General features: G+C 39.7%; 1 protein-coding gene across 1 annotated transcript; it reads left to right on the top strand.

The window, feature by feature from the left end:
• The first annotated feature begins 235 nt into the window (after nucleotides 1–235).
• evpla (envoplakin a) lies at nucleotides 236–16,199 on the top strand. The gene is made up of 22 exons (XM_083559600.1): nucleotides 236–614; nucleotides 3,536–3,635; nucleotides 3,773–3,927; nucleotides 4,819–4,942; nucleotides 5,936–6,067; nucleotides 6,277–6,318; nucleotides 6,519–6,680; nucleotides 6,772–6,879; nucleotides 7,204–7,299; nucleotides 7,683–7,793; nucleotides 8,011–8,157; nucleotides 8,562–8,716; nucleotides 8,956–9,053; nucleotides 9,183–9,355; nucleotides 10,009–10,187; nucleotides 10,316–10,454; nucleotides 10,596–10,789; nucleotides 10,900–11,050; nucleotides 11,181–11,264; nucleotides 11,363–11,470; nucleotides 11,578–11,670; nucleotides 12,145–16,199. Exons 1-22 carry the CDS (start codon nucleotides 556–558, stop codon nucleotides 15,541–15,543), a joined length of 6,009 nt encoding a protein of 2,002 aa, XP_083415726.1. The 5' UTR covers nucleotides 236–555; the 3' UTR covers nucleotides 15,544–16,199.
• The last annotated feature ends 1,940 nt before the right edge of the window (nucleotides 16,200–18,139 follow it).

Below are 18,139 nucleotides of genomic sequence, written 5' to 3'. Positions count from 1 at the left end.
CTTTGGATGTTTATTAGTTCTGAGTAGAACCTTTTTTTTTTTTGGAAAACCTTTTATAAAGTTAAAAAAATGTAGGTTTTTATATAACTAGCACAGTCATCAGAATGAGAACATGCATACAACATAGGTTTTGGCGATTCAAGCACATTTCCAGAAGGCATTCTCTATTGGCCCACATTGTGAATGTATGACAAACCACTGTGTATGTGTGTATGTGTGTGTGTAAGAGAGAAATGGGAGTGTAGAACAGGTCTGCCCGGTCCCTCGGTACGCCTGGGTGTCGTCCGACACTTGTCCCTCAGGGCGGAGCAGAGACAACCAAATATCTCCATCTTTTACCAGTTTGCGACACTCTTCAGGAGACACACACCACTGGAGACGCACAGAAGGTGTGTGTGTGTAAGTGGGTACCCATGCATGATTGAGACAAGACAAAAGACACTGCGCAGACGAGGAAGCCGAACAGTGTGAGACGGATTTAAGTCCGGAGAGACCTGAGAGAAATATACACAGCTAAACAGCAGGTGACTTTTCACCTCACGCTGAACCTGCAGGATGTTTAAGAAGACCCCCAAGGACAGCAGCACCCTCAAGGGTTCGTCCAAGATGACCAAGTGAGTGCGTTAGTGAGTGCGAGTTAGTGACTGATTTTGAGGAGGTGCTTGTAACTGGAGCTCAGGTGGAGGCTAAAGTCGGTCAGCTCTAAGCTGCTCGGGTTTATATCACAGATCTCACACTTGGCCTTCTCCTTCAGTGTGTGGAGTGGGACATGGAGAAGATCATCTTTAACCGGTCTTAATCTATGCTCCGTTTCTGCTTAGTTATTCAAAGTAGATATTTCATGTTCTGTCATGTATCTGTCAGAGAATGTATGTTAGTTAGATGGTAAATTGTGGTGGTGGGGAAAAAATGTCCTTTATGGCTCATCTTGGGCCAAGTGTTTCATTCCAGATGCTCATTTAGACTTAATCATGGGTGTCAGTCTTCAGACCTACCTGGGCATAATTATAATGTTGTAGTTTGGAGCTTGACACCTCCTTCTCACAAAATCCGGTCTCTTTTCTTAGATACGTCTTTTAGTGTCAGTGTGTGTCAGTGTGTAGAGATCATTAATGAAAAGATTTCTAGCACATAACCCTTGACAAGTTACCCGGTCTTCCACTGTATCCTTATGGAGGTGGTGTTGTAAGCAGGAGTTCACATTGCTTTGTAAACTTTGTAAACAACCCTTTAATGACGAGTGGGCTCCCGGAAGCACCATGGCACCGCCAAGAGTGCCATGAGTGGAAGAGTAAAACCAGGGAACAGTCATCATAATGAATCCACTCTTTCCTCCAATGGGTGTTGGCAGAGCTCTTAGTCATGGTCATGCAGTTGTAGCTTTTCCAGAGGAACTTGCTCCTTCAGTTTGCAGTATACAGCAAATAGTGTACACCTGGATTTCCTGATGCACCTCAGGCCTTCATGTTTGGTTTGAGAAATACAATTCCAAGAGGGTTTTTTTATTTATTAAACAATTGTTTCTAACACAGAACACTGAATGTCAGGATTGAATTTGGGCCAAAACGAGGCTGAGATGATATATAGGTGCAGGATGTAGGTGCAAGCCGAGAGCCTAGATGAGACTCATTTCACACAACCCTCCATGATTAGCTAGTAACATCATATACTTTTCATATGTCTGGAAGAACAAACTAAGTGGGACATTCAGTGTATAGGGAGCAAATCATGGCCAGTAGGTCTTGATGAAAGGAAATACTCCAGAAAATAAATCATGTACCTTTTATGTAAAATGGAATCCAAATAAATTGGGTAAAAGTTCTATGAGTAAAAAAAAAATACAAACTTTGAAATAACGTGACAGGTACATCCCGAACATTATTCTATCAGAAACACTGCATCAGAAACAGAAACTGACAATTTCGTAAATAATTTGTCATACAAAAGGTAGAATAACAGGAGCGAGTTGCCTTGACAGTTGTGTATCACCACAAACATTTTCCGTTTGCATTTGTTTAGACACACCTATTGTGTAACCACCAAAAATATCTTCACCCGAATATGTATCATGTAATCAGGTTCAACAAGTGTATTTGAAGATCAAATAGAATAGTGCAAAATGCAGCGTAATTGTGTCAAACATGTTTGCCATTCTCAGAAACCATGTAGCTCCTCTGGCTTCGGAGAACATAGGAGTTTTTCTCCCCCTTAGATCTTTGTCCAAGGGAGGCACCTGCCAGGGTGGGTACAGAAGAGAAGCAATGGCCTATGACAAGAGGGCGGTGGAACATTGTTAGCATTGTTGAGAAGGAACAAAACCAGCTTTGTCAATGAATGGGGGAAAAAATGATTACACTGCCATTTGGTCTCGATTTATCTCACTGGGATTTGATTGCTGGTGTTTTCCGAGAGGTTTGGTTTAGAGCAAGGGTGTGTAAAGGTATTCGTCAGGCCTTATCATGTTTTCGGCTTTAGCGCTCTACATAAGTTTACCAAAACAGTGCAATGCAATGGACGGTTGGTTGAAGTGTGCGTTAGGATGGCAACAAATTGGTGGGCGTGGGATATTTTCACCCTCGGGCAGAATGAACTGCAGGACAAAATATCTAATGTGACTGTGACATTAAAATTAACAAAAGGTAGTGTATGCCCATATAAGGTATGCATAAGGTATACTCTGAATGACAAGAGAGACAAGTGAGCTAAAGCTTGATTGAGAGATATGACTGAGAATGAGCGACAGCTACAAACTGATAGAGTTATTACACCAAGAGAAAGTGGAGAGGGGAGGTTATGAATAACAGACATTCCCTGAATTCATTGAACCCAGGTATCTGTAGTCTTGTTGTCCCCACACCCAAACTGCACATACCAGCTTAACATGTCAGAAATAACATCAAACCTGTTCGAAGGCCACGTCTCGTTCTGCCACTTGGCCACATATACATGACGCCTATACTTTGCTGGTCGGATTTGTTTTCTAAAGTGATAAATGGTGTTTAATGATTATTAACTGCAGCAGCACCACTATATTTGATTAATCCAAGTCATAAAACCAGACACACACAAATTACACAAACATTAACATCAATCTACACAGCAGTCGTATTAAATAAATGGACCACGCACAAAATTGTGGCTCTCACATCGAATCCTTTTTTTGTTTACTTTACTTCCTGTTTTTGATTGTAAAAACCATGCATGGCATCTCCTCAGTCTGGGACCCTGAGCAACCAGGACCTGTGTGCTGCCCAGTTATGCATACAGACAATCATGTCGTTACACATTTACACATGTATTATATCGCTGCTTTTTTCCCCCAAGACAAATGCCAGCACCACCTAAATTTTCTGAAGTGACAGTGGTTCAAGTATGCAACCCGATCATATGACATCATCGTTCTTTCTTCGGCTGTGTAAACCGGGCAGCATTCTGAAATGTTACACCAACAACTGATTACTATTTGAAAGCACCAATCCTGGGTGAATACCGAAGGAAAAAGTCTGACCATGATCTACAACCCTGATTTCTACAGGTCTCAGGTGAATGACTTGACCTTGCTGATAGCACGAATGCAGAAGAATGCTGACATAGTGGAAAAAGACGTGCTGAGGGCTGAAGACCTGCTGGTCATCGTAAGTCAATGTTGATCTCTATCTCTCCCTTTTAAAATATGTCTCATTCTCAAGCTATTTCTTGTTCTTTGCCATCATCTATTTCTTATAAGAATGCAAGTCATCATTAGGTAATTTCTGCCTCGGTGTGTTTTCAGGATGCCGAAAATGACAAGAAGAACATTCCTTGTAAACACCAGAAAGAGAACTCTGAATGTTTGTCTGAGGCTGAAGGGCTCCTCAAGGATCTCTTTCTGGATTTGGACAAAGCCAAGAAAATGAAACATCCTCAGACAGGAGAGATCGAGAAAGAGTGAGTACAGGAACACCATTAGTTAAAGGGACGATTTTTCCATAATGTGTTTGGAAATTGGGTCTCGATTTGTAAATATATTCTTCAAACTGCATCCAGTTTTTGAGAAACATCGCACAGACATGTTTTGAAAATAAGACAGGTTCACAAAACGCGAACAAGCTTCACTATGTTGTGGTATCAATCCATGTATGAGAACAAGAGGAGGGATTGTTTAAACACAGGCACAGTGTGTTACAACATTATACAACACACCCACTATAACCTCCTTTTAGAGTGTGAGGGTCCTTCTAAAGCCATCAAGACGAACAATATTTCTGTATACTTGAACAAATACAGAAACAAATTTCAACAGTGTAATCATTTCTATGTTTAACTCAATTGCATTTTTTAAATAATTTGTAAACCTTTAATTCCTTTTTCGAAAATTGCAATGCAAACCAAAATTATTATTTTTTGCAAACGATTTTTTTAGTCTCTCCAAAAAAATTTTTCTCTGGAATATGAATATAATATCTAACAATCTGATAAACAGTATGCGTGTATGATTTGACAAAACGCTACTATTTAATGTGCAACACTGCATATATTTTATTTATCATACCCTGGGTATTTATTTGTCCTTTATTTCTTCCTTGAAAATGTATATAATTTTGAGAAATGCAACAATGACAATTCTAATACACCAAATTACTGTCGCATTAATACAATTCTATTAGAGCTGAATTGATTGCAAACTTGATGCACTCTCACCCTTCAATAAATGACCACTAGATGGCGCACCACGATTGCTTTTTAAAATATCGTTTAAAAACAAGAAAAATGTCTGTCACATTCGTGTATCATCTTTGGTCAGTATGGCTTATAGGTCTCTTTGTATTTGTGTGATAGTGTGAGTCGACTTCATGATCGCTGGCTGAAGGACTGCGTGTTTTACCGTGACCTGTACAAGCAGATAAACGAGATCGGCATGCAGCCGCGCATCAACTGGATCCAGGTGTTCAACCAGAAACAGGTAAACAGTAAAAGGTGGAAATCACTCCTTCTCCAAGGTCACCATGTCCTTGAGTCGCTCCTTGATCAAACTCACCAAGTCACAAATTGTTGGAAAGTGTGTAAAGATGAGTTCAAGAGTCTACTCACCTCATACCACAGATTTGTTTTTTTTATAAACAGTCAATACTGACCCATTCTAAAGGCTGTCCATATGCCATAAAACATATAGAAACAGCTTTGCTCCTGACTGTTACACCACATCAACCACTGCATGCAATGTCTGCCATTTAAGTCCTGGTGTATGCTGTAACTTTACAAACCAGAACATATTAGAACGAGTGCATTGATATGAACCATGCAGGTGAAAAATGAAAAATCTATCAATACATTTTGATCAATCAGGATTAGAATTGTGCATGTTCAATGCAGGGCACCGTTCAATATGAATATAATCCAACACCGACTGATATCATGATAACATCCGCAATAATGTAAATCCTGTGTGGGTTTCTGCAGTTTATTTAACGTTTATGAAAGGAGTCTCCAGTGTCAGTAAGATCCATAACTACAAATCTACAAATAGATGAAACGAACGACATGTCATACTTTGGTTAACATAAAAAAAAACTGAAATCAATATATATAATACACAAAAATAAATATTGTTAACTAGACCTGCTCTGTCTACCTAACAATATGGTATTATCATATAATATCACATTTTAAAATGTGTCCAAAATATCTCTCCATTTAGGTTATATATAAATAAAAGCTGCTATAGCCATATATAGGGCTTGGAAATATAATGACACACTAGGAAATAAAAATGAATACATATTGTGTATACAAACTAATACAAGGCATTCATGTTAGTAAGTAGTGATATGGTTTTGATATAGTTTATTGTGAAATTAAGAGCAATTATTGGTTTGTTTGTTTTCAGGACTTTCTACAATTAGCATCTGAGGCTTTCATCTATATGTGTTTGTGTGTGTGTGTGTGTGTGTTGTAGAAAGATGTAAACTCAGAAGCTTATGGGCCCACCATGGCTGAGCTGGAGAAACAGATTGCAGCCCAAAATATACTGCACAAGGAGATCGAAGCCTACAGCACTCAGCTCAGCCCAGACAGCACCAGCTCTAAGGTCAGCCATAGTAACCCTAACAACTCACACAGAAAAAACATCAGATATCATTCTTTAAAGGAGCAGTTGATCATTTCGAGAGGAATCTGACATCCATTTAGACTTCTTGTGATAACCTACTGCAGATTTGCAATAGATTCTGAACAAATCAATGGTGATTGCATGATTAATTTGATTATTTATTTATTTCTTATTCTTTATTGTGTTAGGAGGAATATGCTGACCTCAAGAAGCAATACGCAAATCTCTTGGTAAGACATTTAGGCAAAATCTTTTCAATAAATGCATGCCAAAACCTGTATTCTTTGATAAACTTTTACAATGAATGATGTAAATGAAGTAGTTCAAATTGACGTAAAATTGTTTTTTAACAATAATATTTTCTATAAAAATGGCAAACTAACTCGGCCCTTGCGTACACGTGTGCGAAATTTTTGTTGTGGCCGTGCAGGACAACTCGAAATGGCGCCATCACTACCTGAACAGCCTGTACGAATACATGCAAAGCTGTAACAAAGAGGTAGCGTACCTGTCTGAAGAACAGGCCAAGATCCTCCAACAGGACTGGAGCGACCGCATGGTGGATCCGCCGGACGTCCGGCGTCGCTACGAGGTGGGGCCAAGATCCGCATCGCCATTCTTTCCAATCTCAGTAAAAGCTTTAATTGACAGCTTTTTCTTTTGCTCTGTGGTTTTTGCTGTAGAACTTTAAAAACAACAGCCTGCTCTCTCATGAGACCGAGGTGAACAAACTGCAGGATGATGGAGAACGTCTGATTGAGATGAAACACCCCGCACCAAACACCATTCAGGTGAGAGGAATATATTACAAAGATTTGAATTAGAACCGATTCAACAATATAGAAAGGTACAAACACTCATGACTCATCAGAGGTCAAGAATTCCACAGTGCTGGATTGGTGGAATTTGGTATAAATATGTCGGGGTTTATGAGATTCACATTACAATGTGAAATTTCTCTTTTTGTGTTGGTAACTGATATCACAGCCTTGTATGTGTCCTTCATATTCTTTGTTGCTGGGACCGACAACACCAGCACTGACTTTAGCGCTAATCACTGATTTACAGCATCGGTGTCAGTTTCAGCATGTGTCAGCTTTTTTATTATGCTTCAGGGCCACAGAGACACGCTGAGGAACGAGTGGCAGAAATTTCTGAACTTGTGCATCTGCCAAGAAACACACCTGGACAATGTGGAGGAATACAAAAAGGTAAGTTGATACAGGAGGAGTGCAGTTGAATGAGCAGAGCACCTTGAGCAAATAAAAAACTGATCTGAGCAGCAATCTTGAGTCATCTTCGATGCCCTGGATGTGGGAAATTGTCAGGGATGGTCGGCATATTGTCATATCGGAAATTCCCTAATAGGAATTGTCTCATGGGGCGGGTTCATGGTGGGGACAAAATGCCTAGATGGCTAATTTTCAACACAGCCTGTGATTTAAGGACCATGCATATAAAATTATAAGCTATAAAAGAAGTATGTTAAGACATATATATGTTCCAATTAATGCAATATAATTACTGTATAAAAATAATTAATGTACTATACTGTAGATATAAATTTATTTGAACTGTCTTCTCTGTCCCACAGTACCAACTGGATTCTGAGACCTTGTCCGAATCGTTAACAGGCCTCAGTTCCACTTTGGACCCCAAAGCTCTGTCAAAAAAGACTAACACAGAGACTCAGCTACAGCTGGAGGTAAGAAAATCCTTTACAAATGTATTTAATTTATTAAAATGTTAAAATGAAAGAGTTCTGTAGTCATGAAGCTACTTGGCTTGAATGTCTGCTGTAGTACACACAGGTATTTCCGAAGTGTACTATGTATTAAATAGTGCTCTATGAAATTAGTAAGGTGTGGTTCAATCTTTATTTTTCTCTTACCCTCAATCCTCCCTCTCACTTTCTCTCTCAGGCAGAGGAAAGGCCTCTTCAACGCTGCGAGCAACTCTTAGCGGATCTGAGAAAGCGCAGTACCACCATCGCTCCTCTAAAACTCCGCCGCACCACCCTGAGCCGACCCACCACCATCGAGTCTTTGTGTGACTGGAGCACACCCAAGGTATCTTAATTAAACACACTTCCCACAGGAGCGTTTACGTTCATTCACATTCATTCAGCAGGCAAATGAGACTGCCATACACACTCACCCTCACAAGTAGGGTGAAAACTGCCATACACACTTACCCTCACAAGTATGTGCACATGAAATACCAATCATAATTTAATGATTTAAGATTTATTAAGAATTTGCAAAACAGGTTGCATCAATTCTTTAATTATTAATCTACAGCTCCCTTTTTAATGTACCAGTCTGGATCAAAACCTTTTCTACAGCCTTGTTCTAGTCCGAAACGTTTTAACGTTTTTCAAAGACAGTCAAAAGTTTGTTGACAATTTTAATTCAAGCTTTCTTCTCACATTGTGTATTCCACGCATTCTCACTCACTTATTTTCAATGTCCAGACCTCCATATCCAGAGGTGAGAAGTTCACCTTGAAATCCAACAGCAACTACGCAAACTGGGAGGTGCATACGAGTAACGGGTCCCTTGAATCCTATCCTGGAGTGTGCTTCCTGATTCCTCCACCCGACACTGAGGCCATTGACAAAGTGGATCTGTAAGTCTGATTTTTGGAATAAAAATAAATAAATAAAAACGTGTTACATCATTTGTAATTGAAGTCCAACTCTGTCATGGGAGCATTTTAATGAAAAAAAGAAAAGACAGTAAACATGTTAATATAGTTATTTTATTAAACATTCCTCTGTGTGTGTGTGTGTGTGTGTGTGTGTGTGTGTGTGTGTGTGTGTGTGTGTGTGTGTGTGTGTGTGTGTGTGTGTGTGTGTGTGTGTGTAGGCTGGGCAAAGAGCTGGATGACCTGAAGAAAAGGCGTGCAGCAGTCAGGGCCTCACTTAAGACTCAGGCTCCTGAAGTCACACGAGCAGTGCAATCAGGTGAATATACCACACACTGAGCATATGTGGGCATACGGTATGCACACTTTGAGAACACACATACACACACACAGGGGAGTCAAATTACGCAAGAATATGCACATTAACCTGTATGCTTGTGTGCTCCAGTTCCTGTTTCGAAATCTCTGGAGAACCCTAAAGCTACTCAATATAGTGAACGTTTGAATCAGTTGGACAAAGACTTGGCTCTAGCAGAACAGGACATGCAGAGGCGAATGAGAGCTCCACTGGACAGCAGCAACCCTGCTGGAGATCTAGCAAATCGCCTGAAAGAACAAGAGGTAAGAATATCACCTAAAAGATTTCAATACTAAATAAATATATATATATATATATATATATATATATATATATATATATATATATATATATATATATATATATATATAAATATACAAGAATAAATATATAATATATAAGTGTAGGCTTTTCTACCAATTACAGCACCATCACCTCCATATACAAGTCTGCCTCAAACCTTTGACACTAAGTTGGATTGCATACAGTTGTATAGGATACCTTTGTATTCTAAAGCTTACAAGACCCAAATATGTTCCAGCACAAATATACCTCTATGTACAAAGGGAGATCCATGAAGACATGGTCTACCAAGGTTGTAGTGGAAGAACTTAAGTGGCCTGCATAGAACACTGATCTCAACACCTCTGGAACATTCCAGAAATTAGTGAATAAACCTTGCCATAAAAGTGGAGGTTTTTATAACAGCAAAGCTGGGACTCAATCTTAATGGGATGATGAAAAAGAACATGAAGGTGTGATGGTTAGTTGATAGCGTTATACTTTCATTTCTAATTAGAATTTCATGTGCCCAGCTTCCAGAACTTTTAGGGTAAAATACTTTTGGGTGCATTAAAGCTGTGTCAAAGAGGAATTATTTTCAGTTATTTATCAGTTTTATTTCTTGATTCTGCAGAAAGCTGCAGCAGCTCTGGGGCAGCTGGCGCAACAAAAGGCAGCAGTACAGAAAGATCTTGAGCCGCTCCTGTCCCAGGACTCCAATGGCCCTGTGTCATCCACTTTGCCTGAAAGATTGAGCCAGAGCAAAAACAAACAAGACAGCCTGGCTGGCCTTAATGACCTCTACACCAAGAAGTAATCAATATTATAGCTTATGACACTTTATAATTTTAATATAGAAATATAATAAATAGTGTATAGTCATATGTTCTACAGTATGTTTAAAAAAGATACCTGTATAATGAATGGATTTTTTTTTGCAGAGCCAATGCATCCCTTAACTTGGAGAACCAAATAAGGAAGGTTGATGGAACTGTGTCCGGTTTTGAGAAGCAGCTGAGTAAACATGGTACTCTTGTAGATTTTCCCGATGCCCTCCCGAACCGCATTCACGACCTGCAAGTAAGAAAGGAACTTTAGTATTTGTCCATCCAAATGAAATACTGAAGTTTTTAGTTAATTGTGTACTGCTTTGACAAAAAAACTTTCGCTAGTGGTCCATTTACTCCTGATATTTTGTTAACCCTTTGCCAATTTCCTCAGAATATGAAAAAAGATGTGGCTGGTGCCCAACCAGAGATGCAGAAGCTGAACAAGGACCTGGAGGTGACCGGAAAACTGTGCAGTTCCCTCCAGCAAGGATATCAGGAGTACTGCCCTGACATCCGCAGGCAGGAGTCTCAAGTCAAAAGCCTGCAGAACCGCTATGCTAACCTAAACAACCAGCTAGTCGATAGGTATGATGATCAAACGAATTCAGAGGAACTAGTACAAATTGTTCACTGAAATTTGTTCTCATTGAGTATGAGATTTTCTTTATTTATTATTGAAATGAATTTTTTTACAGGGAGAGTCTTTTGCAAGGAGCTAGCACCAAGAATAATGACTTTCAGAACTCTGTCCAATCCCTCAACACATTCCTGGACAATTTGCCCAACAACAAGGTCAGGCCTTCAGATGGTTTAGCTGAAGTCAACGCAAAGCAGATTTCTCAAGAGGTCAGTGGACTTGATCAATTTGCACAATAAGTCCAACACTTCATCTGCCCAAATCACAGCTTATGAACAGTTAGCATCCATGAGAATAAAACTAAAACATACAAAATAACTATGTCTGTTTTTTTCACAGAGAGTAGTTGAGGATATTAAAAGGAAAGGTTACGAAGTAGACAGGATGGTCGATCTCTCTCAGGATCTGCAAGATATCCTCAATGTAAGCTTGTGGTTATGTTTAATGTAAAGGTGCCGTTTAAACCGACCCTGAATTCAACATGTGAAGTCAACATTTTCCTTTTTACCCATTCTTGATAGGAATATGACATTAACTCGGACAAGTACAGAGCCACTCTGAAAAACCCTGATGCAGCAGATTCTAGAAGGGTGTCCACCACTACTCTGACAGAGTCTGTGGAAAAACAGGTGAGACTATTTGAAGGGCGAACATCTTGTCACACTAAATCAAATGCATTTTATGTTTTAATTATTTTTTTTTCACCTTTTTTTTCACTTTATTTGTGCAATTATAGGAAAAAGCTCTAGTAAACCGCTACGCGAACACCGCAGCTGCAAATGATCAGCTTCTCAACCAGATGGACTTAGCCAAGAGCCTTCTTGCACAGGTATAAATCCACCACATTAAAAGTTACTTATGATGTGGGTCTCAGGATATGTTCTGAAAATGAGGCAAAATCTGGCAAATAAAACAACAAAAAAACATGTTTTCAAACCTAAGCTACATTTGTATTTGGTCAAAACACGGTTTCTGACATGCAACTCAGCTGGCGTGTTAAATAAATATAGAAATAAATGATTAACAACCCAGAAAATAATTTTTAAGACAGTTTGAGACAGACCACATACTAGATAGATTCTTGTCATCACTGGGAATAATCTTACATACATGAAATAACAATTAGCCACAAAATGTACCACAGTCTTTTTATTTCTTTATTTATTTTTCAACATAAAAAAAACCCTGCTTTATGATATAAATATGCTAGATACATTTTGGTTTTACTACTGAAAAATTAATACTGCTTTCACATTCAAGCAAGAATTTCTGTATGATGGTATGATCTGTTTTCCATCTGTAGAAAGAGGAGAAAGTAGCCATGGTACAGCAGCAGCAGCAACTGCAACAAAAGAATATAGTAGAGAGTGATGGTCTACAGAGGAAACTTGAAGACGAGATCAGCAGGCGCAGTCAGGTTGAAACCGAGCTTAGAGTGTTCAAAGACAGGATGTTGTCGCTCAGGAGCAGAAAAGGTGTCGAACGTGTGGAAGAGAAGGAGATCCTACAATACTACCGTGACCCGAAGCTCGAGGCTGATTTGATTGACTTTCAGAAAAAAGTTCACGAAGAGGCCTTGCGACGTACTGGAACCCAAAGTGAGATTGAGGTCCTCACCAGGAAGATTTCTAACATAGAAACAGAACTTAAGAGCGCTAAACCAAAACTGGTGACTAGAGAGGTGACCAATTATGAGAGGGACCCTCAGTTGGATGTGGAGGCTAAAAGGATACGAGATGAGATAAGCCAATTGCTGAATGAGGTCGAAGTTATACATAGTCAAGGAGGTCAACTGAAAACAGAAATGATTCTCTTGGAGCAAAAGAGGCCAACTATCAAAGAAAAGGTGGTACAGAAAGAGGTTGTTCGAGTAGAGAAAAATCCTGAGATGCTAAAGGCTGTCATGTCCTTTAAGAATGAGATTGAAGATGAGGGTGAAAGGGCCCGGTCACTGAACAATCAAATAGTCCAAACAAAGAGTCAAATTTCCAATCTTGAGAGACTCATACCTACCTTGGAACCCAAGTATGTGACTAAAGAAGTGAAGACGATTGAAAAAGACCCTGCACTCATTAGTGAGTCTAACAGGCTTCGATCTACCATAGATGAAGAGAGACACCAGAACAAGCTGCTTGTTAATGAACTAACTGATCTCCATGCACGGTACGTCCAAGTCGAACAGCTTAAACAAAAAATAGATGTCAAGGAGATTGTGAACGAAATCTTTAGGATTTCACCAGAGACTGAAGCGGAGATAGTACGACTGAGGAGAGAACTCCAGGAAGCCACCCGGTATAGTTCTGAATATGAAAGGAAGATTAAATTGGTGATAATGGATTTGGAATCTCTCCGCTCCCAAAAACCAACAATCGAGTATAAGGAAGTTGTTCAGGAGGTGGTGAAAGAAGAACGTAGTTCAGAGAATGTGAGAGAGATTCAAAGGCTCTCGGACCAAGTCTTTTCCCTGCAAAGAAGCTATACTTCCTTACAAGACGAGCTGAACCGTCTCAAGAAAGAGCGGGATGAACTGAGGACAGAGAAGTCGAAGATAGAAACCAAGGTAGTCACTAAAGATTTAGTCAAGTATATTAATGATCCGCTCTTGGAGAAGGAAGCAGAACGTCTAAGGAAGGAGGTACGCGATGAGGCGCAAACACGCAGAAGCATCGAGGAGATGGTCTTCGATCTTCAGAACAAATACATTCAGCTGGAGAGACAAAGACCGGAGGAGAAGGTGGTTGTTAAGGAAGTTTTGAGATTAGAGAAAGATCCAAGGCAACTTATAGAGCTTGAGAGGCTCGGAAGGACTCTGGATGAGGAAGTAAACAATCGTAGGAAGGCAGATCAGGAAGTTCAACGACTAAAAGCTCTAATAGAGGACAAGGAGAGGACTATTAGGGAAAGTGATGAGAGGCAAAAGAAGATCATTGTGGAGACCGAGTTGTCCCAAATTAAGTACCGTATCAGTGAGCTGGAGAATGCGCCACCACCAGTTCAGGAGAATATTGTTACGGAGAAAGTTATGAAAGTAGAAAAGGATCCAAAGCTGGAAAAACTGACCAGTGGCCTGAGGACGGACTTCGACAAGGAGAGCAATGAAGTGATGCGGCTGCAGCGAGACAATAGGAATTTGAAAATCCAGATTGAAATTCTACAAAAAGAGAAATCTTTCGAGAGAACAGTCTACAAAGAGGTGGTCAGGGTAGAAAAAGACCCTGCATTAGAGGCTCAGTTTTCTCGTTTGAGAGAGCAGGTGTTCCAGCAGAGAAATGGCAGGTTGGATGTGGAGGATGAAATCCGTCGCCTCAAGGAGAAACAGGAACGACTGGAAAACAGAAGAACGACAACTTCTCAAGAGGAGACTAATCTTATATATCAAAAGGATGCCCTTCTCAAAGAAAAACAGGATCTCCAGTGTCAACTGAAAGCCCTGGAGAGCGACCAGAAAGAAATCAGCATCTCATTCCAGCAGCAGTCCAGGCTGATGAGTGAACGATCCCAAACGAACAGGCAGAAGAGCATAAAGATGGAGTCTGATGTTCAGCGCTTGGAAAGAGAGATTCTAGACGAGAAGGATAGGATTTACAAGCGAGAAAACGCCATCACAGAGCTCAGAAACAGCTTGAAAAAAGAGGAAAGTGCTTCAGAAACGCGTACGCAGGAGAAAAACGTCTCCACAAGAATTAGCATTCTGGACCCCGAGACTGGTAAAGACATGTCACCCTATGATGCCTACATTCAAGGGCTAATCGATCGCACCCAGTACATCAATTTGCAGGAGTTGGAGTGTGACTGGGAGGAGATCACGACAATGGGGCGTGAGGGGGAGACGTCTGTGTTGCAAGATCGCAAGAGCGGAAAGCAGTATTCCATCAAAAATGCTCTGAGAGATGGTAACCTGACTCAGTATCAAGTACAGCAATACAAAGATGGAAAGATGCCAATCTCAGAGTTTGCCCTTCTCGTGGCTGGTGAAAAGAAGAAGTCATCTCAAATAATTTCAGCTACCACCCAAAGAACTTCACAGGCTCCTCCATCCTATACCAAAACCACCACCAGTTCGCATGAAGAGCTTCCTATTTGCGGCGTTTACGACAAAGATTCCGATTCATGCATTTCTGTGCGCTCAGCAGTGTCTCGACAGATGATTGATCCCACTACAGCCCAAAGGTTGCTGGAGGCTCAAGCAGTCACTGGTGGAATTGTGGATATTAACAGAAAAGAAAGATTTTCAGTCCATAAAGCAGCAGAACGAAGCCTAATTGAAGCCACCCAGCTGCAGCGGCTGCTCAATGCCCAGAAAGCCTTCACCGGGGTTGAAGATCCAGGTACTAAAGAACGTCTTTCTATTGGAGAGGCTGTTCAGAAAGGGTGGCTGCCTAAAGACACAGGCATGCGTTACATGGAGGTGCAGTACCTGACAGGTGGCCTCGTCAACCCCAACCAGACAGGCCGAGTAAAGCTTGCAGACGCAGTCAAAAACAAAATGATCGACAATACGATGATGAGAGAGCTTCAGGAAGAGTCAAACTATGTGAAGGACATAGTGGATCCGATTACAAAGCAGAAAATCAACTACAAGCAAGCATTGGCACTCTGCAAGAAAGACCCATACACAGGCCTCCCAATGCTTCCTGCAACATCCAGAGATGCTGCCTACATCCCATCATACAAGAGCCACATGTCCACCAACTACTCTTAAGACATGTTTACAGCCAAAAATGAAGAGCATAGTCGTTTTTGAAGATTCCTTCAAATGAACTGTAATTTACTCTGTGCAAACCATTCATGTTTATAGTAATATTGCTCATATTGCTCTCAGGGAAAACCCTGCCAAATCAGCCTACATTAGACATACATTATAATTATTGCACACACAACAGTATCCTATTGTTAATCCTAATTATCACAGCCAATAGGGATTACTCAGCATTTTACTTATTCTGCTATCTGGCATGCACTGGCTTTTTTTTTTTACATTAATAATGATACTATTTTTAATCAAATGCTTTCATTTAAGGGCTTTTTTTTTTTTAAACTGCTGCCGTGGAGATGTGTTTACTTTTTATTTTATAATGTGGAAAAAAAACATATATATATATATATATATATATTATATACACGCACACACACACACACGCTATTATTTTTGTTCATTTGAAGAGCTTAATGGTTATAAAAAATACCTTTCAAAGTTTATTTTACTTGGGATGTTGGGCTAGGTATTTTTTTTCCCTATTTGCTTAAAACTATCAAGAATTATTTAAATCTTGTTTTGATGATATTCACCCATTATGGCGATGTTGAAAAAAAAATTTCTCATTTAAATGGTAAATAAAAAAATTTTTAAAAGAAAAATATCTTGTCTTGTTAATGGAATAACAAATAAATATGCAAGTTTAGTTTGAAAATAATATAATTTTATTTATTTATATGTATGGCATATAGCAGATACACTTATCCAGAGCGACTTAGAAATCTTCCATTTATACACTAAGCATTTGCTAAGGCCGAGGGCCCAGCAGGAAGTTTGGTGATGGTGGGATTTGAACCACAACCCTCATATCTTCCGATCAAACAACCATTGAGCTACCAGTTACCACCATTCATTTGGAGGACACAAACCGTGAAAATATGACTTTACATCGAATGTACATAAATGGCAAGACTTTGGTTTAAATTATTCTATCACTAGCACACAAATTAAAATCTGAGAGCAATTTTAAACCATGCCAGCCATAATAAAATTTGAGCTTGATGAAGTGAATTTTGTTTTAATTTACCTTAATCTAGGGTTACACCAAAACCTACTTCCAAGATTTCTAGTTACAATGCAAATTTGTATAATAGATTTAAGTCAAGTTTTGAGAACATTATTTGGAAAGAATTGTCCCAATTATTTAGAATCGAATTGTCCCAAAACAGTTTCTCATGCCCTTCTATAATACCCTAAAACACAGACTGAAATTTCCCACTGTATATTTCCCAGACTGATATTTCCCACTCCATGTCATATGATTGGTAAGTTATTGATGTTAGTGTGTGCCAGCCTCGCCATCTCTTTCCCGAAAAAATTTCCTCTGTTCGTTTACGGCCTTCTGTAGCAAAGCAACATCGACGCCGTCCACGCAATTAAAGACCCGTGCATGCACGACGACTTCACCGTCCCCTGAAATCAGAAGTGTGATAAAGCAGGACTTGTTCGATTGCATAATGTGAAGTAAAAAAAAATGTATGTCATTGACATACCTTCTGACTTTTCTATCTCTCCCAGTACGGTGTATTGAGCCCCAATTATTGGAGCAAAAGGCTCAACAAATGTAGTCTTTACTGCCACCTGGTACTCCACTGATGCATGATGGGATGTGATAATGGCTTTGGATTCCTCTGGCAGATACTTTGAAAGTCTAAAAGTGGAGCATTCAAACACAACACAACTCAGTCAAACTATTTTTACAGGTTTTCTTAAGTTTTCTTATTTGTTTGTCACACTTTAATATTTAAAATCAAACTAATTTCAATATTAGTAAAAGATAACACAAGTGAACACAACATGCAGTTTTTAAATGAAGGTTATTATTATTATTAAGGGAAAACAAAATCCAAAACTACATGGCCCTGTGTGAAAAATTGTTTGCCCCTAAACCTAATAACTGGTTGGGCCGCCCTTAGCAGCAACAACTGCAATCAAGCGTTTGCGATAACTTGCAATAAATCTGTAACAGCGCTGTGGACGAATTTTGATCCACTCATCTATGCAGAATTGTTGTAATTAAGCCACATTGGAGGGTTTTCAAGCATGAACCACCTTTTTTAAGGTCATGCCACAGCATCTCAATAGAATTCAGTTCAGGACTTTGACTAGGCCACTCCAAAGTCTCCATTTTGTTTTTCTTCAGCCATTCAGAGGTGGACATGCTGGTGTGTTTTGGATCATTGTCCTGCTGCAGATCCCAAGTTCGCTTCAGCTTGAGGTCACAAACAGATGGCCGGATATTCTCTTTAGGATTTTTTGGTAAACAGCAGAATTCATGGTTCTATTTATCACAGCAAGTCTTCCAGGTCCTGAAGCAGCAAAACAGCCCCAGACCATCACACGACCACCACCATATTTTACTGTTGTATTGGGACACACTCCTTCCCAAAAGTTCAACTTTTGTCTCATCAGTCCACAGAGTATTTTCCCAAAAGTCTTGGGGATCATCAAAATGTTTTCTGGCAAAGCTGAGCTGAGCCTTTATGTTCTTTTTGCTCAACAGCGGTTTTTAGCTTGGTACTCTGCCATGCAGAGCATTTTT

The sequence above is a fragment of the Silurus aristotelis genome, assembly GCF_946808225.1.
Source record: "Silurus aristotelis genome assembly, chromosome: 2".
Lineage (NCBI taxonomy): Eukaryota > Metazoa > Chordata > Actinopteri > Siluriformes > Siluridae > Silurus > Silurus aristotelis.
The sequence above is the reverse complement of the archived record's forward strand: the minus strand, read 5'-3'. Positions and strand labels throughout refer to the sequence as shown.

Excerpts from the sequence above, each read along its gene's own strand:
- evpla (XM_083559600.1), top strand. The coding sequence starts at position 556 with ATGTTTAAGAAGACCCCCAAGGACAGCAGCACCCTCAAGGGTTCGTCC. Across the intron at positions 9,054-9,182 it reads CACACGAGCAGTGCAATCAG|TTCCTGTTTCGAAATCTCTG; the intron begins GTGAATATACCA and ends TGTGTGCTCCAG. Across the intron at positions 11,265-11,362 it reads ATCTGCAAGATATCCTCAAT|GAATATGACATTAACTCGGA; the intron begins GTAAGCTTGTGG and ends CATTCTTGATAG.